We start from the raw sequence: 25,183 nt of genomic DNA on the forward strand, positions 1-25,183 counted from the left end.
ATTATAACTCTTGACTCAAGTTTCTTCTGGTTTACTTGCAGGCATTTAAAAAAAAAAACTAAAAAAAAAACCCCAATCATTAGACTTGTTTCAAAGGGGAACTTCTCTTTTTATATCTCCTTTCTATTTTTGGTTGTTTGTCTCACCCCATTTACTGTGTATAAAAGTGGTTGTAGCTTCCAGGACCGATGTACAAGTGCTTTAAGCTGCAATACCACCGAGTGCCACTAGAGTTTGGCTCCAAAAAGCCTACGTCTCCATAGACTCCCATTCAACTTCTCTCATAAAATTCTCAGTTGATAACATTTCTTCACGAGTTATATTGGTGTTGTTAGCTAAAAGTCGCTCTTTCTTATTAGTTTTCTGGCAGTCCATCTGAAAATAATCCGTCATTAATTCAAAAATAAGCCTCAAAAAGCAGTGTTTCTGAGGGCGTGTCTGTTTTAATTGACAGGCCCGTGGTGCTGTCAGGTTACGGCTATTGGTGGGTGGGACGTAGTATCGTCTGGTTTCCAATCAGATCGAGTCAGATCCCCAGCTTGCCCAAATATAATCACTTCCTGCTCCAAACTAGCAAGATGGGGCCGGCCAAATTCCGAACTCGAGGCTTCATAACGGCCGTTCACAAACCAACGGGCGACGTCACTGCTGGTCGCTGCTCACTTCAAACCCGATCAAACTCAAATATTGATGAACCGCGTGTGCGATATAATCTTTCTTTTAGTGAACCAGAGTCCCTGAGGGTGTGACCTGTTTGTTTATCGCCGCCTCGAGACTTGCATTTTAGGACAACATTAGTAATTTACTAATTGGAGTGTGAAATTATAGGGAGTCTTTCATTATGAAATGTCATTGCACAAATAGGGAGGGAGAGGATCAAAGATTTATGGTTCAAAAGTGCTGTGTTACCAGAAAAAAAAAAAAAAAAAAAAGAGAGAAAAAAACCTCTGTGCAATTTCCACCTTCTCTCGAGCCCTTATAGTCTCAACCCCATTTCCCTTTTTTCCTTTCACGAATCCCCTTAATGATCGTAACAGGCCTCCGAGCCCATAAATCTGAACAGTAGGGAAACTAAGTGTCTCATCATTATGCAGCCTCCACCTATTCTCTCAAAGAGCATCCATGTAAGGGCCCTCAGGACAGCGCCAGCACTTGTTTAAATCCAATCTCATTTCACTGAGCTCTTCATCACTCCCCACCCTCCCTCCCCACTCCCTGCGCCCGACGACGTCCCAGTGCCATATTGTTGTCTTACGTGTAATGGGGACGAGCGGAATTACTCTTCCGATTGACTAATGGTGATGACCGAGTTAAACTGACAGAGTCATTTTCGGTTGAGCTAATGTTGTCGCTGGCGCTCGCTCTCTCCTCCTCCAACCCCCAAAAGAAGTCACACAAAGTCTCCGCGGAATTTTCTTCTGTCACCTTCGCCGAGTCGGGGCTCGAGCCCGCATCTGTTCCCGTCTGCGAATAGATAAGAAGTTTCAAAGCGGTGCGTTCATGTTACATGACATTGATCTAAAATAGTCATGAATCAGTCCATCTGAGGAGGGACAGCGTGTTCCATCAAAAAGTGTATGAGTGTCCGTACGCGGTACAAGGTGACCTATAAGTGGAGGAACAGTTACAGCTGGAAAACCACATCTCGTATACAAGGCAACGAAAATACAGGCGACAATCTGGACTTGACATCATGTCGTGTTTTTTTTTGCGCCTGTCTCTATAATTGCTGCTCGCGTCGGCCGTTTATTCAGTGATTCAGTCGGTCGTTGTTGTGCGGCAGGTTTGGTTCTGTTCATGCCGGCTGGAGAAACTCTATATAAAAATGGCCGCAGTCTCCCAGTTTGAAAAGTGAAGCCAATGCAGAAGGGCTTTAAAGTGCAGTACCACTGAGGGCCACTAGGGGCTGGCTTCAAAAATCCTCAGGCTGCAGTAGACTCCCATTCGAAAAGCATCAACTTCTCTCATAAAATACAAAGTCAGAAAATGTTTTCCACAAGTCATTATGGTGTCATGAGCTAAATTCACTCCTTCTGATCGGTGTTCAGGTGGTCCTTCTGAAAATTATTCCAGCATTGATTAGATATTAGCCCTCAAACAGATCTATGTTTGAGGGTGTGCCTTGATTGGGCGGGACATAGTGTCCTTGGGTTGCTCCTCCCCATTTAATCCAAATATGGTCACTTAGCTTTTAAGAAAAGAGCAGCCAGTAGGAAAACAGCTATTAATCAGCTGACAGTGTCTGTCAGGAAGAATGCAATAAACTAAAATGGAAATTCAGTTTGAGTGTCACTTATGCAGCGTTATTGAACTATTTTCTTACAGGAACACACAAGATTTCAGGACCTTGTCGTTTTTGAAGGGTTTACCGTGTGCCACAAATCTAATAACAGCTGATCTGTCTGTTGTGTGGACATGCCTTTACTTCGATTTTTAAAAAAAATATGTGCTCGTATCTGAATCTTAAGTCTAAGAATATTTTTTTGAGGTGAGACACCAAAAGATTTGATGCATGTTAGTTAGTTTTCTGTTTTTGTAACATTTGTTGTTACAAATGTTAATAATTGACACCATTTAAGTAGGAAAATTGGTCATTTTTGAGCCACCCAAATTCCCAACACTTGCAGGCATTGCAAGAAACCCTTAATGCTGTAGCTTTGGCCTGCTGAAAGAAAAAAAATCCTCACATAGGACTGTAAATATTTGATTTAATATTGTGCTCTTCTGGTCCATGTTCTTGAATAAAGTGATGTTTGATATCAATGCCAAAACAAACACACACACACACACACACACACACGCAGAAACCCTGAAGCGGAGATGATTCATGACTCCAGCGTGGGAGTCTGTGGCACATAGTGAGATTGTCATGTGCACTTGTGTACTTGGTGAAGGCCGTTCAAAGCCCAACAGCAGGATTTTTCAAAATAAAACAGTCCAACCTTTCGGAATCGGACGGAAGGATTGTGAAACTATTTCAGGAGCAACACTAACTGTGCTTTTTGTATTTCTGGTGAAAACAAAAACAACTCCGCGGTAATACACAGAAAACAGGTGCAGGCGCATCTGGACGAGCTGTCAGGGTCTGAGGTGGCGGGCGCGGGTGGTAGCAGTCGGAAGAACGAATAAGCAAATGTTCTGTCGAGGAAAATAAGGAAGTCGGTTTTGCTGCTGAGGTTGTGACTGGAAGAGGTTGAGGAGGGGTGGGGGTGGGGTGGCTGGACTTAAACACTGCTGCTCTTTTAAAAGCGCACACACAAAACGGACGTGCTTTTTCTCTCGACGAGCCAAACACACAACTTAAAATGACGCGTCTGCTCGCTCGCTCACTTCCCAGACAAAGCAGGAATATTCTGCGCCGCGTCGCTCCCACGGGAAACAAGCAGCCCACCTAAAATAACGAGAGAGCGACCGGCGCTACCGCCTCTCTGCGAGGGAGCCGCGCGGTCCCTTCAGTCCTTCAATATGCAAACAATGTTTGACTTAATCCACCCTAATGATGCAAATTTATGCTGTTAATTATTTCGAGCTGAATCGTATCCGGGCTAAACGTTTTCAGATATGCAACCGGGACATCAGACGCAATAAAGTATTCAGCGAGCGTGAGAGGGAAGAGACATTATTCAGGATTATTATTTTTTTTAGTCTTTCTTTTCATTTGCGTCGACTCCATAAAGAGAATTAGCATTTTCCATTTTGTAACAGTCCTAATGTGGGTGATATTGTTGTCGGTGGCTATAGATTCTGCTACTGAAGAGTGCTCTTTAGATAAGCTCTTTTTAATTCAAACCTTATTTAATAGGAAGCGGTGCCTCTACCATCCCTGAGTGCTTTCCGTCATTGTAATCCTCGGCTGACACCTTTTCTGCCGACTAAATATGATTCCTTATTTAAACCTCTGATATATACGTGTGACATATGCCGACTAAAATGGATGTTAAGTCGTAGAGAGTGAAACTGTTTGCTGTCGAAAAAATATATTTTTGTTACTCGGATCATTTTTTCTTTTTTGTGGTCTAACTGAAATGGCAAAAAGTAATTTCTCTTCCAATCCAAAAATCATTGATTTTTAAATCAACTGTTTCTGTTTTGGTTCTTTTATATAGAAAGAAAGAAACGTCTTTGGAGATAAAGCATCTGTCGCCTTCAAGCCTCTGAATGGGTGGGCCGCTGCCTGTGTTTGATGGCAGGGCTGCAGAAATTCAGAAATAAATGGACCTCATGAGGCCGAGGACAGATGATGTTGTTGTTGTTGTTGTTTTTAGCATCGCTATTTAAGCAGGCAGCATTTAAATCCATCAGTCTTGAAGGTTTCAAGCTCCTCTGTGTGCTACAATCACTAGCCAGAAGGTAGAAAAATCATGTTCAAAGTGTGCGACTCTTCTGGCCCTTTGAGTCCCTGTCAATCATCCGAGGAGCCCGGAGGCGGGGCCTTAGATGAAGCATCCCCCTGGCTCTCTGAGGGTTGTTTGACCAAGAATTCTCCGTCAGTAAAACTTCTCCTCAAGTTATCTCGGTGCTGTTGGCTATAGTCAGCCCTTCTTATTAGTTTCCTGGCAGTCCGTCCAAAAATAATCCTGTCATTAATTAGAAAACAAGCTTCAAAAAGTAATGTTTTTGGGGGCGTGTGTGTTTGATTGACAGGCCTGTAGTGCAGTCATTCCCTCCCCCAGCTCGTCCTAACATGGTCACTCCCTGCTCCAAACCGCTCTGAACTAACAAGATGGCGCCGGCCAAAATCTGAACTCGAGGCTTCATAACGGCCGTTCAAAAACCAACAGGTGACATCACTGCTGGTTGCCGCTTGGTTATTGCCCGAACATCGAGGTTACATAAAACAGAATCTTTCTGATAAATATTTAATTAATTATGATATATATCTAATATATATTGGGTAACAGGTGTATCATCTTCTGTGGCATCCTCCTGTTTCCGTTGTAGAAAGGTGTCCCACATTTAACTGTCATTTTTTTTTTTCACCCATAATGAGCATTTATTGGGGCGTTATATGAAAACAATAATATAAAAATAAGCTCTTTAAGTGCTCGTGGCGTTAAAAAAAACCCCACTTGGTTAAGGAATTCATTAAATAATGTAATTACTTTTGGCCCATGTTTCGCTTCAGAGGGTTTGAAAGGTGACATTTATGCAAAATAAAATGTAAAAGTAAACATATGATTTGTTGTACACAACAAAGACAGATACATGACAGCCACAGACTAGTATATATATGATTAAGATATGAAAAAGAAAATTCCTGGTTTATTAAAAAAAAAAAAAAGTGACTTTTGATGATCACTGATTTCTAAATGACGATTTCTAATTCTCGTCACAAACCAGAATGTTTCCCACAAATCCATCAGTGTGCGTGTGTGCGTGTGCACGCGCGCGCGTGTGTGTGTGTGTGTGTGTGTGTGTGTGTGTGTGTGTGTGTGTGTGTGTGTGTGTGTGTGTGTGTGTGTGTGTGTGTGTGTGTGTGTGTGTGTGCGCGTGTGTTTGAACTGATCCAACCTCCAGCCCCGTCCTGCCCTTGTCTGAAAGGTGGCGTTGAGCTCGAGCCAGAGAGGCTGCTCAGCTGCTGCAGCGCATTTCTCAACCCAATGACTCTCCAGATGGCGAGTATCTTTAGTGCTCAGCTCCTTCGTCCCGAGCTGCGACAGCTCCGCCGCGCTCCATCGAGCCGCGGCGTGCCCGCCCTCGCAGGGGCACTTTTAATGGACTTTAATTTGAAACACATGAGCAGGACAATACAGACGACGCACTCGCTAGCACAATGGAGATAATGGGGCTCCTCTCCACGCATACCGGCGCAGTAATTCACTCGTAATTATTTTACGTGCAGAGAAAAAAAAAGAAAAAAGAAGCGCCCCGAGGCCTCGGGTCGGCGCCGGCTGCTGTACATTATATACTGATGTAGTGGTTTGTGCACATGTCAACTCGCTCCGTACACGGCGGCCTACGACTGATAGCACCGTGGGAATTGCGGCTTTTTTTAATTATTTTTTTTTTTCCCCCAGGCATATGTTGCTAGCTGTACAGAACAAACAGCTGAAGAACACGTCTCGCTGTCGACGGAGAGCACGCTCCGTACCTGCGCGACTGCCAGGCAGGTGTGCAGCCCGTTCTCGTTTGTTATTTAGCTGCGAGGCAACAAGGTAGTGTGAGGAAGGAGTCAGTGAAAGAACCGGTGGAGGAGCGTGGAGGAGGCGCTCCGGTGTGAAGAGTTGAGCACGAAGCCGGAGGGAATCTGTTTGTTGAACCTGACTGGGCACACATCAGTGTTTGACACCGATAATCGTGCTGGCTAATATTTTAATTTGTTGAGCATGTGCTCGACAAGCTGAAAACCGCACTGAGTTTGTGCCGATCCGCTTTTTATTCTTTGAAATAACCTGCAGGGTCACGAACGTTCAGATTCTGTCGTGATTTGTTCTCGAATTTGAATCTTGCAGCAAGTCGTTCCAACCCAGAGATCCGATTGGTCAACGGTACATTTGGAACAAAATCAGCAGAAAATATCACTTCACCATCTCCATGGCAACTGCATAATTGGAATTGAATTTCACAAAATATGCAATATAATGTTGTTTTGACTTGTTATAGGTCTATTAAATGTGACCCATTTGGTGAAATCGGGTCTCTTTTGGTCCTTTTTTGTACAGTAACACCACGGATAGTCGCGCACTTAAAATCCTAGCGGCGGCTGGCTTGACCGGTTTGGATTTTAACACGACATGGCGCTAAAATCTCAAAAACACACGACTCCATCGTTGTCTTTTTTCAGCGGATATCTTAGTTACAATACGACTGAGCTAGCTGAGCAGTTTAGTGTTTCTAGGTGCTGTATTTATTCAGTTTGAGAAACAAATCCTTTCTGTTGCTAGGGTCGTTGCTAAGGGTCGGCCTACTTCCTGGAGAAGTAAACATTGCATACATTACACAAGAGTCTGCTGATGTAACTGATTATTTTCCAGTTGTTAGTCCTGTGTGTTGCCATGGAAACACGAGCAAAAAACTTTATATTTTGAGAGCAAATTGCACCACAATATGAATACATATCGATTAAATATTTTATTTAGCTGCTAACTTTTAGTGTAATCGCAACACTACACGAGAGGGTGTGCTTTATGCGACCTGATGTCATTTTGTGTTAAAGCTTTAATCTTTTCATGCTTTTCGAATTCATAGTCAGAGTAACTTATGATCCCTTCTTTTACAGTATAGACAGAACTTTTGTCGTCAAGTCATCCTCGACCTCACAAAACAAAACAAAAAGTATTTTGACCGCAAATTTCCTGACAACATCTAAGCAGTCACCAAAAGCTCTGTAAAAAGTGAGTAAGTGGACTCACGTTAATAAATATTTATCAAAAAAGGCGAAAATTGTCTTCCAACAGCTCATTTGATCCCTCACCGGCTTCTCACCCACTAACATTACACACATAACAGAAAACAAAGCCTCGGTACTTGTGCTCCTGTCTGATTGATTTAATAGGGCGTCTGATTAAAGACTATAATTAGGAATTATTTTGATCATTAATTATTCCTGATTATTTTACTAATTAATTGAAAAGTTGTTGTTTTTATAAAATGAAACAAAACAGAAAAAAGAAAACAAATGCTTCTTATAATTTCCTTATAAATTTCTTGTTCTGTTTTATCCACAGACATTAATAAGAAAATAAATAAATAAATAAATAAAGAAGCAAGCAGCAGCGCCCCACATACTGCAAAAGAGTGACTGGGGTTTTGGCTGAAAAACGTCTTATCAAACTAGTTCTTTCATTTTTTTTATTTTTTTTTAATCAATCAATATGTAGAATATGTAGAACTGCCAGCTGAGAGGAGATCTGTTGGTTACTGGACATTTCCTGCAGAGATACAGTATCCAGCTCTGCGGATGCGGTCTGGACTCGTGTCCTTTCCCAGAACTCCCCACACAGGACCACCTTTACTGCTGTGTGCTTTGCAGGCTCCATAAATTGTGCAGTATAAAACCAGTCCCCTTCTTCCTCTCCCGAACCTCCATATGGGAAATGCCCGGCCGATGCCAGCAGAAGCCGTTTGATTTAGAGCACCGTACACAGATGCATCAAGAAATTTATAGGAGACTTAATTAGGAGTTATAAAAGTGACTTATAGTAATTGTGTGGGACACAGGGCCCTATAATGCGGCAGTTATCATTTCCACTATTCCTGATCCTTTTCTCAGAACTTTTTTTTTTTTTTTCTCGTGTGCTGCTTGCTTTGATGTCGATGCAAGGAGCTTTTCGGGGCGGCGGAACGCTGCGACGCTGCAGAGGGAACGGTGCACATAAACCTTCCTGCTTCCCTTTCTCTTACCGCGGCGTGTCATTGCAAAGATTTTTCAGGGAGACCCGGGATTAAAGAGGGATGTAGATATTGTCTGTTGGTCAGAGGAATTATACTCTTGAGTGAATGCAGCATCTTTTTTTTTTTTCTTAGCCGTATTTAATTTTTAGAACACAAATTAATCAACGTTTATTCACGTGGCAAAAATTAGGACGCAACATTCAAGTCAATTCGTATAGCGGCAAATCAGGAGACAGGTTACTTCAAGGCGCTGACTTAACACGTTTAAAGTCCTTACAGCAGAACTTCATGCGGCGGAACCCAAACAATTCAACGATTCCCACGTAAGTTATAGGAGGGGGGGAAAAAAACTCAGACGGAGGGAAGGAAAAACTCTCTTTTAACAGGAAGAAGGGAAACCAAAGCACAGAAGCCATGCGAGCGAGGGGAACCGTGGAAAGGCAACGAACAATAAACAAAAACTATGCACCATGACAGGGCTGCTGGAAAACAGGCTTCAGAACTCTCTCTGCGAGACAGCCAGAGGAGCATGCCCGCCTGCAGACTGCAACATCCCGGTAATTTTTTTTTGGCGTACTACGTTTCACCTACAAAATCTTTTTCTGGCATACTAAATAGTAATGGCGGCATGGATATTGGAGCGCACAGAAGGTCACCCCTGTCTCCAAAACAAAACAACAAAGATGGCGACGACCAAAGTGGCAAACCGGAGGCTTTAAAGCGGCAGCTCGCAAAACCGACGGCCGACGTCACGGTCGGTTGCCGCTTGGTCTTGACTTGAATCGTTCAGAAAGATCCTTCAAGTCCAAGTTCAGCGATTGTCATCTACTCGCAGAGATGAACTTACAGATTGTCAGATAGGAACTCCAACAAACCGGCCATCTGGTGTCGAACTGCGTGACAAATAAAGGAAATCACTGCTCCTTTGCAGACTTAAAAATGACCGCATGTGTTAGATGTATTATTTGTGATATAAGATTTTTACCTCAGATAAGTGCCACATTAGAAGTCTTTGGTTTCATTATGACAATGAAATAATCCACATTTTTTTATTTTCTTTTAATACAATTAAACACATTTCTGTTATTAGTTTGATCCATTCATTTCCCCACCTCCACTCTGAAGTCAAATATTTCACCATCTGATTGCCTCTGTTGCTATGGGAAACAACAACAAAAATCTCAGAACTGAAGAAGCCGGGCCTCGATACCCGACGTTTTCACCCACTTTTACTTCCCACTGCCTCAAGGCGAATCCATAATGTCTTAATTTCATCGCAGAGCAGAGAGTCGATATTGTTGGGCGGTGAGAGGGGGAGGGGGGGAGGTGCAAAAATGATCAGAATCTCAGCAGGAGAGGCATCTGGTAATCATTGGATATCCAGACGGGGGACAGGCTCGGCAGGGTTAAAAAGCATCGCGCCCGGGCCTCCGTGTCTCTAATTGGTTGGTCCAACACATTTTATCACGAGCTCTGAGGATAATGGTTTGTTTCTCTGCCCCATGCGATCCCTCGTTTTTCTTACCGCGGGGCTTTCTTCTTTTTTTTTTCCAATGTTTTTTTTGTTTTTTTTTGTTCCGCAGCTCACAGTGAGAGTTAAGGAAAAGCTGTGATTATGATCTCGGCCATTTCTTTCCGTGACAGTCGGAGGCGGCCCCGGAGCTAACAAGTAGTTTGTGCTAGTTTGGGTCGGATGCTATGATGTGAGCGGCGGCAGGCTTTCCCCGGAACATTGAAAACCCATGTCGTCCTGTCCGGGGGTCGGGTGGGGTGGGGTGGGGGGTGGGGTGGGGTGGGGGGGGTGGAACGCAGACGCAAACTGCGGAGCGGTCCATTTATCTTTTATTCTGATTCATGTTTCACGTCGGGCAAAAGTGCACTCACCACACCGGGGCTTTCAATAGTTGGATAGCAAACAGTAATGCAATAATCTCCATCCACCCCCCCCACACCCCCCCAGAGCACCCCACACCCCCACCCCCACCGCTTACACTTCAGAAAGAGAGGAGAAAACATCATGGAAAGAAAAAAAAAAAAAGCTTCAATCTTTCAGCGCTTTGTGTGTGAGGGAGATGAAGTTGGAATCAATTCCTTTTTTCTTATTTAGGCTCCATTTAGGATCCCCCTCCCCCACCCCCCCACCCCCCCGTCCCCGCAGCCCACCGTGTCGATTCGTTTTCCTGTAAGAGTTAAAAGCTTAAAAAAAAAATATATATATATATATATATATATATATATACAGTATATAAAACAACAAATGTACCACCAACACAGAAAGCCGGAGATTTATCCCCCTTCTATGTATATGCTGAAATCCAATATCTCCCTGTGTAACTCCTGAGCTGAAACAAAACCTGCTCATAACACCCGGAAGCCTGCAGCACACTTTAAAATGGCTAAATGTGATGAAAACAACGGCGCCGCCCGGAACAAATGTCTCCCGAGACGTGACCTCAGCTCCGATCCGAAACCGCAGAGCGACGCGCTCTCCTCGGCTTCGGTGCACCTCGAGTGTCGACAGCGTTTGAGTGCGTTTCCCTGTATCTCCGCGGCAATGAATTATTCCCGAGATAAGGACACTCGCTCGTGCCGCGGAGACGCCGACTCCGACCTCGCTTTTGGTTTTTACTCCCGAAGCCGCTGTCGTGTACTTTGCACGTGTCGTTCCGCGATTCCACAAAATCGTTAAAAACGCCTTTTTTTTTTTTTTTTTTTTAATCACGTTGTGATTTAATTGAGCGCAGGCTCGGCCCGGGAAGGTCGCGGGGTCGAGCTCAGCTCCGGTTTCGGCGACATCAGCTGATCCGAGAGGCCGGCCCACACCGGCCGACCGCTCGGCCGATTCCCCCCCACCGCGCGGTCTCGGTTGGCAGATCTCAAAACGAGGTGCCTTATTTAAAAACCCAAAGAACCAGATGGTCTTATGAAACTACGAAATTGAAAAGGATTTAAATTGAGTTCAAACTCCGTGCTCAAACGCACACGTTTCCGGCCTTGACTTAAAAGACGCCGGGGCTTTTCTAATGTCACCCGATTCCGTCGTAAGATTCGTAGACTGGTAATAACAAACTTCAAATCTGTTCTGTGACGAGCTGCCAGTCGTGTGTGAGGATTTCAGGACGAGTGCGATGAGTTCTTTCGCTCCACATCTGCCGACGGAATTTCAAACTTTGATGCGACTGATGAGACGAAGGTCAGAGTCCGTTAAAACACCCAGAAAGGCGGCACGGTGATGCACGGTGATGTGCACGGTGATGCACGGTGATGTGCACGGTGATGTGCACGGTGATGCACGGTGATGTGCACGGTGATGTGCACGGTGATGCACGGTGATGTGCACGGTGATGTGCACAGTGATGCACGGTGATGCGTGCGGAGCAGGTGGAAGCAACAGGAAAGTAATCCAAGTTACGTACACCAACTGAACTGCTGGAGGTGAAATGTCTTGGCTGGATTATACATGTAAAATATAGGCTGGTGCAGATGCATCATAGAATAAACCCACAATAAAAAAAAAAAAATGTAAAAAAAAAAAAAGAAATAATGGCGTGTTTCATTTTTATTCTCCAACAAAAGTCCCATAACATTTGGTCACACTGCATCTTCAGGGACAATTTATCGAACTGTGCTTTCAAGGTTAGTTTTTATCGTGTTTTTGCGGTGGAACGAAAGCTGACATTGAATACATTCGATCATTGTTCCCCTGCTCTCCGCGTCGCCTCCTCGTCACGTGCGCGCCGGGACGTTTAACCCCCCCCCCCCCCCCTCCCCCGACGTCCGCACGCTTCGCACCTCCGAGCCGAGTAGAATATCGCCCGCAACCCGACGCACCGGCCGGGTTAATAAAAAAAAAAAAAAAAAAAAAACACCATCACCGACCAATAGATGACTTTAACTAACATGGTCTCTGCAATTCCTCAATCACCATTTAAGCCCCCCCCCCCCCCCCGTCGGCTCCCCGCCGCCGTCGCTCGGCTCCGTCGGCGGCGCGGCAGCCGGCCGCCTTTTTTTTTTTTGATTTATTGAAGTGAGTGGGAAACCACGAAGCCAACTTTGCGACAGCTCAGAGGCTTTAAAAAATCTAAGATGTCATCGAACTGATGAATGGAGAGAGAGAGGGAGAAGGCTGAGGCCGCCCGCTGGCGTCATATGTCACTGTCCAAAGTGATGAGGGACCCCACCCGTCGCCCCGTCGCACCCACCCCGGAGCCTCCGCTGAGGGATCTTTCTTTACTCAAGTCGGAGGAGTCCGAAATCAATTTTATGTTCTTCTGAGGACGACGTGCCGGCGGGTGCGATATATTAAGACTCCGCTGCAACTTCATTAAAGACGCGGACAAACGTTTGCTCGCGGCCGACTCCGGATCCGTGCCTCGACCCGGCGCGCGGGACGCTCTCCCGTCTCGTCGTCGTCAGGCGCCGGCGACACGAGGCCTTCCGAGCGCCGGTTTTTACGACGGGGGGCGAACCTTTGATGGGGAGTGACATCCGCATGCGAAATCCAAAGAATCGCGCAAACTTTAAACTGCAGCCACACGCGAAACAAAAAACTTTTTATTTTTCATTTGAATGTGATATTTAAATGGGTGGAGGGAGAAAAAAACAAAAACCCACACCTGCTGACGTAGGTAGAGTTTCCCCGGCGGTGCTGACAAATACATTTGCAGCCGGTGACAAATGCGTATCCTTTTTTTTTTTTTTTATCAGAGTAAGTGTCAGATTTGCTGCGATAAAAAGGCAACGAGTGGGGAGCATTAGCATCGCGACTCGCTCCGGGGAGGACGTCGACGCCCGGATAGGAGAGCGCTTCTTCCACGGCATCCATCAACAGAGCGGCGGGGAAACGCGCCGCGGTTATTAATGGCTTCGCCCGAGCACCAGAAAAAAAAAATGTAATTAGTGCATTAAAATTGGGCCGGCGGCTCCGGGCTGCGCGCCTAAACGTCAGCTGAAGCCGTACATCATCGCGGGCGGTCGTCCTTGCGGGTTTTGATTGGGTGCCGGAGAAATGTCTTTTCAAACGTTTGTTTTTAACGCAAAAAAAAAAACCAAAAACAAAATCAAACACTAATCAAAGCTGAAAATAGCCACGTTAATGTCACATCTACTTTAGTTTGAATGTTTTGATTTGCTTCCTCTAAACCTATAGCGGTCGTTTGTAGGAGCGGAGATGTTTTTTTTTTTGTTTTTTTTTTGTTTTTTTTGTTTTTATCTGCGATAATATGTCGGCTCGAATTGGCGGACTCGCTGATGACGATAGCAATTCATCGCTACGCCGGCCCGTCCCTCCGACGACGCTTCGTAACCTCCGCCCCCCCCTGCCCGGAGTTAACGGGCCGCGTTACGCAGCTAAGCTCGAACGCCGCTGCAAGTTTTGAAATCGAGCGGTCTGATCGGAGGCCCGGGCGGCCGTAGAAAAACATTCGCTCATCTCTCTTAACGGCGCTTCTCCTCTTCCTCTCTGGCGTCTCTGCAGCTCTACAGCTCCGTGGACTTCGGACGAAAGTGGCAACTCATCCACGAACACGTCACGCCGAACAGATTCTACTGGTGAGTCATCCTCTCTCTCTCTCTCTCTCTCTCTCTCCTCTCTCTCTCTCTCTCTCTCTCTCTCTCTCTCTCTGTGTTTTTTTTTTTTTTTTGTATTCTCCTCTCTCTCTCTCTTGCAAAGTTTGCTCAGGAATGCAGAAAGGGTCGCTCGTGTTCGGCGCCGCTGAGCAAGTGATATTGATGGCTGAGAACAAGGTGTGTGACTGACTGGTTGATTCTTCTGCTGCTGCCGCTCCAAATTCTGCACATTTTTCCAGGCCTTCGATTCGAGCGGGCGGAGATGAATCTCCTCCTCCTCCTCCTCCTCCACGGCGCGCTTTGCATTCGACGTCTGAAGGCATTCCGCTTCATTTCTCACAGTCGCCCTGCCCACGATCGGGCGTATTGCACATAAATACTAAATTATTATTTTTTTTTTTTTACATCAGCAGTAGAAGGAAAGGGAGGGGGTTGGGTTTGGAGGATGGGGGGGGGGGGTGCATACGTGCACGGATGCATACATGCAGATACAGGAGCTGTGACTAATAATGGATCCGGGACGTTCCTGTCGCTTCTCATCCAGTCACGTCTGCTGCTTCACTCCCCCTGCAGTGTACAACCCCCCCTCCACCCCCCCACCACGTCGGGGAAAAAGTGAACACTCATCACAAACGTAGGGCCGGATCTATTCCAGCTCGCTGCCCCCCCCCCCGCCCCGCCCCCCTCGCCGAGGTGACCGGGGGTTGTGCCCGTGATCGCCTTCGGGCTTACATCCACCGTAACTTGCATAAATCATGAAGCGTCTTCCGTGCCATTGTGGTATAATCCTTAATAACGTGCGCAAATCCGTCGCCAGCTTTGCCCCCCCCCCCTTTCCGCCTCCCCCTCAAGGACATCTAAACACTGGATGGACCTCTAGCAAATGGTTAGGCAGCACTCCAGTTGGCTGCATTTAGACAACGGCTTCATCAGTCTCCAAGGGATATGAAATCCGCCACAATGGGAGCGCTGCGTCCAAAAAAAACGAGATTACACTCGACAGATATCCTCGTAGTCAGAGTGTGGTGTCCCTGCAACGCTCCCGTCAGAGATGGGAGACTGTTTGTGAGTCTTTGTACGGTTTGCATTCTGCCGGAAGGGAGTTGTGGAAGCGCTCGGTCAAAAGTGGCATTTAGGATACGGGAGGAAACTCACCAAAAATGTCTCTAATAGGAGCAGAATGCCTCCTCTTAAATCTGTGTCCCTTTCTTTCTTTCTTCCTTTCTCCCCCGTGCAACCGTCCCTTTGCACTGGTAACTCTTCGCTCATTGCTCTTCTTTCTCCACCACCACCCCCCCCCCCTCCACCCCCCACCTCCCTCGCCTTTATATTCCTTCGTCACGTTCATGTGTTCCTCCTCGGTTTGTCACTCTCTCGCAGGTCTGTCGCGGGCCTCGACAAGGAGCCGGATCTGGTGCACATGGAGGCTCACACGCCTGACGGGAGTAAGTATTTCTGACACACAAAGAGTGAGGAATGAACAGGTCTGTACGGGAGTGAATTCCTGCCGGAGAGCAGAAGGCGTCCCCGGGGGGAAACGGCGCCGGCTGCTGCCGCCCCCCCCCCCCGCCCCCCCAATAAAACCAGCTGCACGATTCCTGATGAGCTTGGCCTTTCTTCTCGACCCTTTCACTCGCTGAATGTCAGCCGCACAACTCCTGAATTGCAGAGACCAGCGAGACCTGCATTAGGAGACATAGGTGAAACTGTTTATACCATCCTGTGATGTTGGAGGAGCGGTACTCCTGCACACAAGCATTTTTCTTCTTCTCATATTACCGCAGTATGACTGACGGGTGGGGATGCTTGTTTGTGGTATCTACACAATACGAATAAATCCGCCGCTGCAAAGAGAGGCATATTTACCAGAGAAAATGTCAGGCTGCATCGATGCGCAGGTGCGACCTCGCAAAAGACTCCAAAATATCCTTCGATCTAAATGTAAACAAAAACAGCTGGCAATGATTTGACAGTGATGAACTGTGCTAACAGATAATGGTTTTCAGACGTGTTCCTGAGCCCATGCAGTGATTTCCACCACAGAACTGTGATATTGGTTTTACATATTTACCCTCGCATACAGACATTTCTCCAGATTTTCTGAATCTTGTAATGACATTATGTACCATAGATGATGAATTCATTTCTAATGAACTTTTGCACTATTTGCTCACACAGTCTCGGGCATAGTGATGAACCTCTCCTCCTCTTCACTGCTGAGAGACTCTGACTATAAAAAGAGCATCCCAGAGAGGCAATCATGATACTGATCTGTTGCCAGGTAACCTAATTAGTGGTGAAATGTTCCGCCAGGTTACGCAGCTTCCGGTCTTTTGTTGCCACGTACGCATGTTACTGGCATCAGAAATTCAAAATGCGCGTACATTTTTTTAACAAACCAAAAGAAATTCTCAGTTTCAACATTTATTATGTTGTCGTTGAACTGTTTACAATTAAATATAGGTTTGCACCATTTGCACATCGGGGCATCCTGTCGTCCCAACTTTTTTTGGGGGGGGGGAAACGGGGTTGCGTGTGTTACGATGCAGCGGGAGAATAGCGTTGATACCTCTCGTGTTTCCTGTTTGTGTTTCTATGCGACAGACGTGCAGTACGTCACATGCCGAGTTCAGATGTGCACGGAAGCGAACAGGAACTACCCGTTCAACGGATACGTCGACATCAGCTCTCTGGTGGTTCAGGATGACTACATCTTCATACAGGTGGGACGCTGCACAGCCACACTGCTGGGTCCATCGTGCAAATATAAAATGTGGGAAATATATCACGTAACTTTTATCAGACGCGGGTGTGAATTTCTGACCCCCTGAAAAACGTCCAATTTCTCAGTTCAATATTCACTGTTAACTTACCTCCTCTGTAAAATAGCTGGCGCCTTAGCTTGCTATAGTAACGCACGACATATTTACCAACTACACGTTTCTAGTGGCTCTTTGCTCTTCTGTGTTTGTCGAGCAGATTATGGTCGGTCGGAACCCGTCTGCTGTAAAAGTATTTTTAGTTTGGTCATTAAGAAGCTAATGAAAACAATGAGACCTGACAAAACAACCAAAAAAAAAAACGAGCTAAAAGAAGCTAAATACAGCTAAAAGTCAAAGGGACTTATTCCATGTGAAATACGTGATACATACATTACTTTTCAATTGCAGATGAATACATAAATATTCCTTATTTTCCTGCCTCTCTGTTTCTGGTTCTGCTGCCATCAAATCACAAATATGTCATCTTTTATTTATTTATTTTGGGGGAAAATAAGAAATCCTTTTATTTTTAACCTCCGCTGAACACTTGTGCTTTGTTTTCCTGTGAAGCCGGACGAGTTTTAATATTCATCCCTGCCACCGCCTGGTGTGTCATATTAATCACGATTTGTGTGACAGAAAAATCTGAAATGGTAATGTCCCGAATCCCAAGTAACACGGACGCAATTTATGGTTTGTATTTTAATTTCCTCTTCGGCGTGAATATTATTTACTTTGACATTGTGCAAATGAGGTTTCATACATTTAAAAGTCAACAAGAAGAGTCAAGATAATTACACGGCTCATCCACAGCAACCCCGTGTCTTTCAAGAAACCCTGTTTTTGAAACCGCTACAACTAACCATCATTTATAATACAAACTGACCTCTCCACAGTCCACACAGCAGACAGACTGACTCCCCTTACTGTCCTTAACGTTCTTCACCAAGTGTCTCCTTATGTATGTGTTATTAAGGATTATTCAGGTATCAGTCGAACAAAATGCTACCTTTCATTATTGTTTGGCAGTAGTTGTAAAAGTTCTCCTGCAGCAGTTTGATCCCTTTAAATATTTCACTCAGTTTAGAGGAAGGATTTTACTTAGAAATCTGCTTACCTGAGCCACCTACAGGCAAAATCCTACCTCCAGAACCGCCCTCCTGGCCCTTGGCAGCACATTAGACAAAGAAATAGAGTTGTTCTCCAAAGATCCTTCAATCCCATTTGACCTCTCCGAAGTCTTTCAAGTAAACTCACAGGCACTCAACCTAAACCTCCCCTTCAATTCGAGCACCTCCGCATTTGAACACGTATGCGTCACAGACCAAAAGATCCTGAAAGGGATGGAAGGGGAAAAAAAAAAAAAAAAAAAAAAATCAATCATACCAATTCCTCTTAAAGTTCAAACCGCCTCTGGTTACCCGGCCATCGATCTCCCGCTCCTTCACTCGATTGCATGTGGGACTGTTCTGCAGTGTTCGCTGCTCGGCCGTTGCACACTTCCCTCTCTGAGCTTGTTTTCTCTCTCTTCCGAGCCACTCGGAGCACTTACAAGACCAGTAAAAAGAACCGACCCTGTCATACAACATTAATGCTGATATTGCTCCTCTTCAGCGGAGAGCCACAAGTTTTTGATTTGAAGGGTTTTTTCCTTTTAATGAATTTCATGTTGTTATTGATAGGCGGGGGAAGTCGGTTATGAAGCTGCGGGCCTCGCTTTGCTGCGTGCGTCTCCTCGTGCGTACGAAGTGCTCGTCTTCTGTGGCCTCGAGGCTAATGACAATTCTCCAGCACCCACCAGCCCTGTGTTTCCCGACTGCATAAGCTAACACCAAACAGCCCGGGGTGTTTGCGAAAGGGTCTAGACCATTAAGGACGACCCACGCCCCCCCCCCCTCCTCCCAGACAGCAGATGAGGCAACCTAAAGATTTCTCTTGACAAAGAATAATGAGACTATTGATTGTCCTACGAGATATTTACCAAAGTCCACTTTGAAACCACAAATTGCATTGACACCTAGAGAGAGGGCTGCATCCTCTGAATGCAAGCCAGGAGATCACTATAAATGGTCGTTTAAAAGGAGAGAAGAAAAAAAAAAAAAGATGAAAGGAACAGCTCCCTGGATATCCAGCATCGCCTTGAACACCAGCAGGGAAAAACACAGATAGAGAGATGGACGTGCACTTTCACCCACTACTTTAATTGATCGGTGAAAACGTGACATGGTGGCGGTGATGAGGTTCTCACAGTTCACACACACACACACACACACACACACCACACACACACACACACACACAAAAAATGCCGATAAAGATGTCAACCAATCCATGCAACCTCTACCGGCAGCTCGTCTTCTTTTGTTAGCTCAAAGGAGTAAAGACGTCTTCATCCCTGGATGTTGTCGAATCCTGGCCGAGCTCCGCCAGACTATTTTGCTCACAGTTTCTGTTTTCCGCTTTGATTACAGTCTGGGTACGCCGTTCGTAATCGCGTTCACTCAGCGCACCCTGAAAGGGCGGACCGATCAGCGGCTAATGTGGTTTGTCCCGCCCTTCCTTCGCTGCGATCGGACGGCCGGGTAAAAACGAGAAGCAAACGAGCAGTTACAATTTTTAACTCTCAACGACCAGAAAATAAATCCCTGAACGTTCGTTTTATACTTTCTCTGATTCAAACAACTCACTCTCCGAGCTGATATTCAGGATGTGGAATTTAATCGTACACATTGTGTGTGTGTGTGTGTGTGTGTGTGTGTGTGTGTGTTGCAGGTTCCCACGTCAGGACGAGCCGCCTATTACGTGTCCTACAAGAGAGACTCGTTCATCCAAATCAAACTGCCCAAATATTCCCTGCCGAAGGTAAGCTTGCAGGAAAGTTCATCATTGAGTTAATAAAGTGGTTCCGTATTGTGTTGTAAGATTTATGAAGATTGTTTCTCACAGTAAAAGCTGCCCTTTTAGAGTCCTGCTAACACCGCACTCAGAGCCCCCGAAGTGAGACCTTATCTTCCTTGTATGTCATCAACCATTTCTATTCGCACCGCGGCGTTGATCTCGTGACCGGTCCCGCAGGGTCGGCGTGTTCTAATCCGTCACCTCTTCGCCTGCAGTCATAACTCCCCTTAATCTCTCCCCCCGCGCTCCACTCGACAGGATTTACACATTGTCAGCACCGACGAGAAGCAGGTGTTTGCGGCGGTGCAGGAGTGGAACCAGAACGACACCTACAACCTCTACCTGTCCGACACCAGAGGGATCTACTTCACCTTGGCCATGGAGAATGTCAAGACCACGAGGGGCATCGGAGGGAACCAGATGCTGGACCTGTACGAGGTAGGACGCCTGATGGTCTCCCTGCGAGGAGGGGGGTGGTGGTGGTGGGGGGGGGTCCTTACCGTGAATTTTCATTAGAAACAAAAAAAAAAGTACAAAAAGTGGCTTTTTCTACCAATCTCGAGAGCAACACCTGTAACCACGGCGACCGGAGGCCGCAAAGATCTGTGGCCTCGAAATGCTTAGGAAAAAAAAGAAAGCTAAATCAAGATTGAGGCTAAAGTGTCCCGTGACTCGATGGTTAAATATCATGAATAAGATCTGCAGTTTCGCAATTTTTTCATGCCGCCGCCGCCGCACAAAACGAGCACGCTGGATCTCAGGAGGGGTTCGTCGATAGAGCCGTTAATCGGCGGCAGTGATCTGGCAGCTTCGCCTTCGCGTTTAAAAAAAAAAAAAAAAAAGCCGACTCGTGATTCAAGTGGAAACAGCCGGTTTGACTGTCAACTGTCAAACATGACGCCGCCGCAGAATCTGCTGCTGTTTCCCTCCACACGGGCTGACAGGTCTGTCTGAAGAGTCACCGCCACGATTTCACTCGCGACGCTGCGTCATGTTTTGTGCCGCCTCGGTTTTATGCTCCCGTTTTTAGAACCGGTGGGTTCCATCGACCTTATTCAGTCGGTGCCTTCTTTGTTACAACGGGGGGACAAACGCGAAACGCTGATGATAATAATACTGTAAGTTATGAATTATTTACGAGACCGGTGAAGTTCATTCACAAGAGCAAACGGCAAAACGGATCGATATGTATTCGGATGCTGATCCGAAAAGCACAAAATTATACTATTTTTTTTTTTTTTTTCTATCCTTTAAACAGCTTAACATGTATTTTCTCCTCAAGCAGTCACAGCTAATATTCATAACGTAGTATTTGGGACACATTGAGAAAATAAAATTAGAGGAGGAATATCAATGTAGTTTGATTTATCCTTAATAAGTTCAACTTCAAGTTTGAAATGTAATTTTATTTTGGCAATATAATTTCAGCTTTATTCTCGACATTTCAACCTTTTTCTTGACATTTCCAGTTTTTTTTTTTTTTTTTTTTTAATAAAAGTAGTTAAATCTTGTTCTCTTTTCTTTTCTCGACAGCTTTTTTTCTTTAAAAGTGTTCCTCTTCGTTTTTTTTCCACTGATACTTGTAGATGTGAGAATATTCTCAGCGTTTCTCCTGGTTTTCTTCTCCAACACCTAAAAGTTGTTATTCATCAGGTATTTATGAGTTACTACTGACAGAACTGTTCCGGTTCTGATGATCGGGTGAGTCGCCGCTTGATTTGCATATCATTTGTTTGTGTATTATTGGATTTTGTGCTTTTATACACCAGACAAAGATCTTAAAAACACATCCACTGCCTTTTTTTTTTTTTTTTTCCTAAATCCGACTGAAATCATTTTTCTACAAAAAAAGCAAAACAACAACTGCACGTTCTGACGAGTCGAGGACGAACGATGCCGTTGCGGCCGCGGTTTCTGAAGCTACGCGTGCTGAAATATAAACCCGAGGCTGTAGTGGACTGAGTTTAAAAAAAAAAAAAAAACATCGCGTTTGTGATGCGTGTCTCCGCAGACCTGCCGTGCAGTCGGAGCGCCGCCGTCTCGCAGGTCTGCGTCACTCGCTCCGCCCTCGTCCGTCTTCCTGTCAGCGGCATAAAGAGCAAACGCCTAATGACCCCCCCCCCCCCCCCTCCCCCACTGCCGTGCACCTGCAGGCATGTGATGACCTTGTTAGCTCGGCGGCTAAAGCTACTGTATGCGTCAGCATGCATAGCAGGAGGGTAGGAGCTCCCTCCTCCTCCTCCACTCGCCGGGTGAACCCGGTTTATCTCTCGTCCGCTGGCAGGTGGGACTGAGAGAGAGAGAGAGGGAGGGAGCGAAGGCAGGAAGTGAGATATTGGCCGGCGGCGGCGGCATTAATTGACAACGCCATTACTTTTGTCTCCTGCGCAGTCTGCGGACATGTGCGGGTGGTGGTGGTGGTGGGGGGGGGGGGGGGGGGGTGGCTATTTCCACGCAGCGGCAGCGAAGGCCTCTCGCCGTGCTGCGACGGGAGATGATAAGGTGCCTTTAACTGCATTTGTCACGCGGGGCCGCACGCGGCTCGGCGCTCGATTCCGAAACCTAAACAAGAGATAGATGGTTCGCCGCCGGCTCTGATAAATCAGACCCATTAGACAAAATGGGGGGGAGATGTATGTTACGGAGCCGATCCCGTTCATTGTTGTCGGAACCTGACAAACTGCGCTTCACGCGTCGGTTCGGGAGGCGGGCGGAGGACGAGAAAGTTTGTTTTGCTTTCTTCCCAGACGCCCCCCGAAATCAATTATTCTCTTTTCACCGAGGAAATTGCGCAATTATCTCGCAAATTAGAAGGATTATTTCGCCGTCAGTAGATTGGCGAAAAGGCCAATTTCTGTAATCATGAGCCGTTTTCTTGTGCAAACCGATTATCTGTTGACATCACATCAAACTCCCCCCCCCCCCCCCCCCCCCCCGAGTCCCGAGACGGTGGTTGAAGCAGGTGGCTCTCTCGTAATTAGCGCTCTGATTGGCTGGAGTTTGGCTCTGTGAAAAATCAGTTCCCCGCTCGCCCGGCGATAAAGCAGCCACGGGGTGATTGATTGACGACTTGAAGTGGCTGGTTGTCGGGTTGGAGAGCGCCCCCCCCCCCCCCCGACGATCCGTCTTGACGCTGACACTCGCGCTGACGCGCCGCTTCGCGTCTGCGTTCTCGCTGCCGAGCGCGCTCAGAACCCACGAAGCCAGCCGTTCGACGGACGAGCCGCGGGACACCCGGCTGAAAATTCCCTTTCAATTTAAGTAATTGGTGATGTGCGGCTGTTCAATAAAGAGACTCCGTCTTCCAAGTGAAATGCATCCTCTTTCGGATTGTTGGTGAACAATTTGCTCGCAGGCTTCGCTCCTCTCGTGTTATCGTTCCGTTCGATGAAAAGCTGCTTAGCGACCGAGCTGATGGATGGAGGATTGTCGGCCCGCTGGTCGAAAGGTCGCGGTGTTAAACGTACATTTCGATGTGATAAATTCATTTCAAAGAGGGACTCGCGGTGGCTTTTTTTTTTTTTTTTCCTCCCGTGGAGCTCGGAGAAGGTTTAAAGCTGCACAAATGACAGCGGCTCAAATCAGTAGCAGTGAGGTCACTTGTAGTGACGAGACGTCAAAGTATTCCCATCCTAAATCTGCTGTTCCTTCTTGTAGCTTCTTCAGCTCATAATTTTTTTTGCCTTTACAGCCCTCAAGCTCCACTCTCACCGACAAGGGTTTGCGATTTTTGCTAATTCCGCCAATTTTCCTGCAAAAAACTCATTCAAAAAAATAATAAAATGACCTCAGACAGAACCGATCTCTGGTTTCCCCCCTTAAAGGGGGATATTTTCTATAAATGCCGCTGCGAAATCAAACATTTGCATCGCAACGATCACAAAAAGAAACTCCTCCACAGGTTCACATCTCATCCACAGCTGTCTGCTAAGCCGCACCCACTTTCTAGCCATCCACTCACATCCGACTTGAATCACTCTTACAATATGTCACATTACAGAAGATAAAGACCCTCTTCTTCCTTCCTGCTAAGTGTAACTTTAAAGGAAAAGTCTGCCCACCGATTAGTCATTCAGATTAGTTTCTGCTTCCCAGCTCTTTAAATCTGTTTCCAATCATCGAGTATCTCAGACTTTTGGACTTGCTGGCCAGACTAAAGCAAACTGAAGACGAACAGAAATCATTTCAAAGAGGAACAGAATATACTCTTGAGTAGGATGTGGAATAAAGAATCCAATTACAGGCAAAGCCTTTGTTAAATAAAGGCCAATGCATCATGACAAAAATCACCTCGGTGCAGATCGGCAGTGCGTGTGTATGTCTGCTGTAAAGTCCAAGTAAATGTGCAGGGGGTTCGTTTTGGGAGCAGATCCAGTTCATTTTGATGTTTAACTGCACAGCGGCTGCATTTCATTTGTTTTTATATGGGGGGGGGGGGGGAGGCATCTAAAAAAAAAAAAACTAAAAACAAAAAGCAGGGTCGTGCACAGACCTTCTATGTGCAGTAACTGCTGACCGATCACCCCCCCCCCCCACACCCCCTCTCCTCTCCGTGTTATTTATGAATTCCCTAATTGCATGATAATTGCGCGAAGTCGACAAAGTGGCAAGTGCCGAATACTGCATCGGCAAATAGGGACGTTTGTTTGGAGCGCGAAAGCAGCAGATTCACCAAGATTCAGAGGTGTTGGTCGAAAGTTACAGAAAATTAATAATAAAATAAAAAATACAGAAAGTACGACTTTTTTTTTTTTTTTTTTTCTTCTTTCACCCACCGCTCGTGCTTTTACGGTCAAAGTCGTCAGTCGTGCGCGCCTCGCGGCGGAAGTTGTTGAAAGCAGCTGTGTCGACTTGCCTTTGCTCGCTCTGCGGCTCCGTCGTCCTGCTTTCTTCTCGCAGCGAAAACCGTCGTTGCACGAAGGCTGCAAAATGAGGTGAGTTTCAGAGTAATCTGTGCCGGCCACAGGAGATCTGCGTCTGCGAGGAAGGCAGTGTGGGTGTGTGAGACACTGAGTGATGGATGGATGGATGGATGGATGGATGGATGGATGGATGGATGGATGGACCGCCGGTGGACATGCGTGCTTCTCCTCACATATCTGTGTGTGTGTGTGTGTGTGTGTGTGTGTGCGTGTGTGTGTGCGTATCAGAGAAGGTGCAGGCGATAAATAATTACTGCAACGACTGACAGTTTGTGTTGGAGAAGGACGAGGGAACCCTCGTTAGCCGCCGCCGTCCCGAGCGCCATGTTACTATGACAATGTCAAATGCGCTGCCTATTAGTGCCACTTACACAGACGTGCCCCTTCGGGGAGGGAGGCACATCCGAAGCAAAGGCCCCCTCGCCATGGCAACTGTTTGGACTGACTCTGTCCTTTTCCATTTCACATCACACTTTTTTTTTTTTTTTTTGGGGGGGTGGTGGGGATTGATTCAGGGATACATCTAATCCCTGAGAGACAACCTTGCAGGAGGGGGAGGGGAGGGTGTTTGGGAGGAGAGAAGTATGAGCATGAGTGTGTTATTTTTTTTATTTATTTATTTTTTTTAATTGACTTTTTTTTGTATGCTTGCGATTCAGTCAGAAAACACACAGAGCGTCGCTTCTCCCGCGGTCATCA

General features: G+C 46.2%; 1 protein-coding gene across 1 annotated transcript in view; it reads left to right on the forward strand.

The window, feature by feature from the left end:
* Positions 1-25,183, forward strand: part of LOC138208248 (VPS10 domain-containing receptor SorCS3-like) — a 198,875-nt gene that overhangs the window by 120,058 nt on the left and 53,634 nt on the right. Inside the window, 5 exon segments of the mRNA XM_069166008.1 lie at positions 13,811-13,884; positions 15,283-15,347; positions 16,507-16,625; positions 19,437-19,526; positions 19,821-20,000. Of these exon segments, the coding sequence (XP_069022109.1) occupies positions 13,811-13,884; positions 15,283-15,347; positions 16,507-16,625; positions 19,437-19,526; positions 19,821-20,000 (528 nt within the window).

Source organism: Embiotoca jacksoni, unplaced genomic scaffold, assembly GCF_022577435.1.
Source record: "Embiotoca jacksoni isolate LCO1_2020_lvr unplaced genomic scaffold, fEmbJac1.0.p SCAF_36, whole genome shotgun sequence".
In the NCBI taxonomy this organism is placed as follows: domain Eukaryota; kingdom Metazoa; phylum Chordata; class Actinopteri; family Embiotocidae; genus Embiotoca; species Embiotoca jacksoni.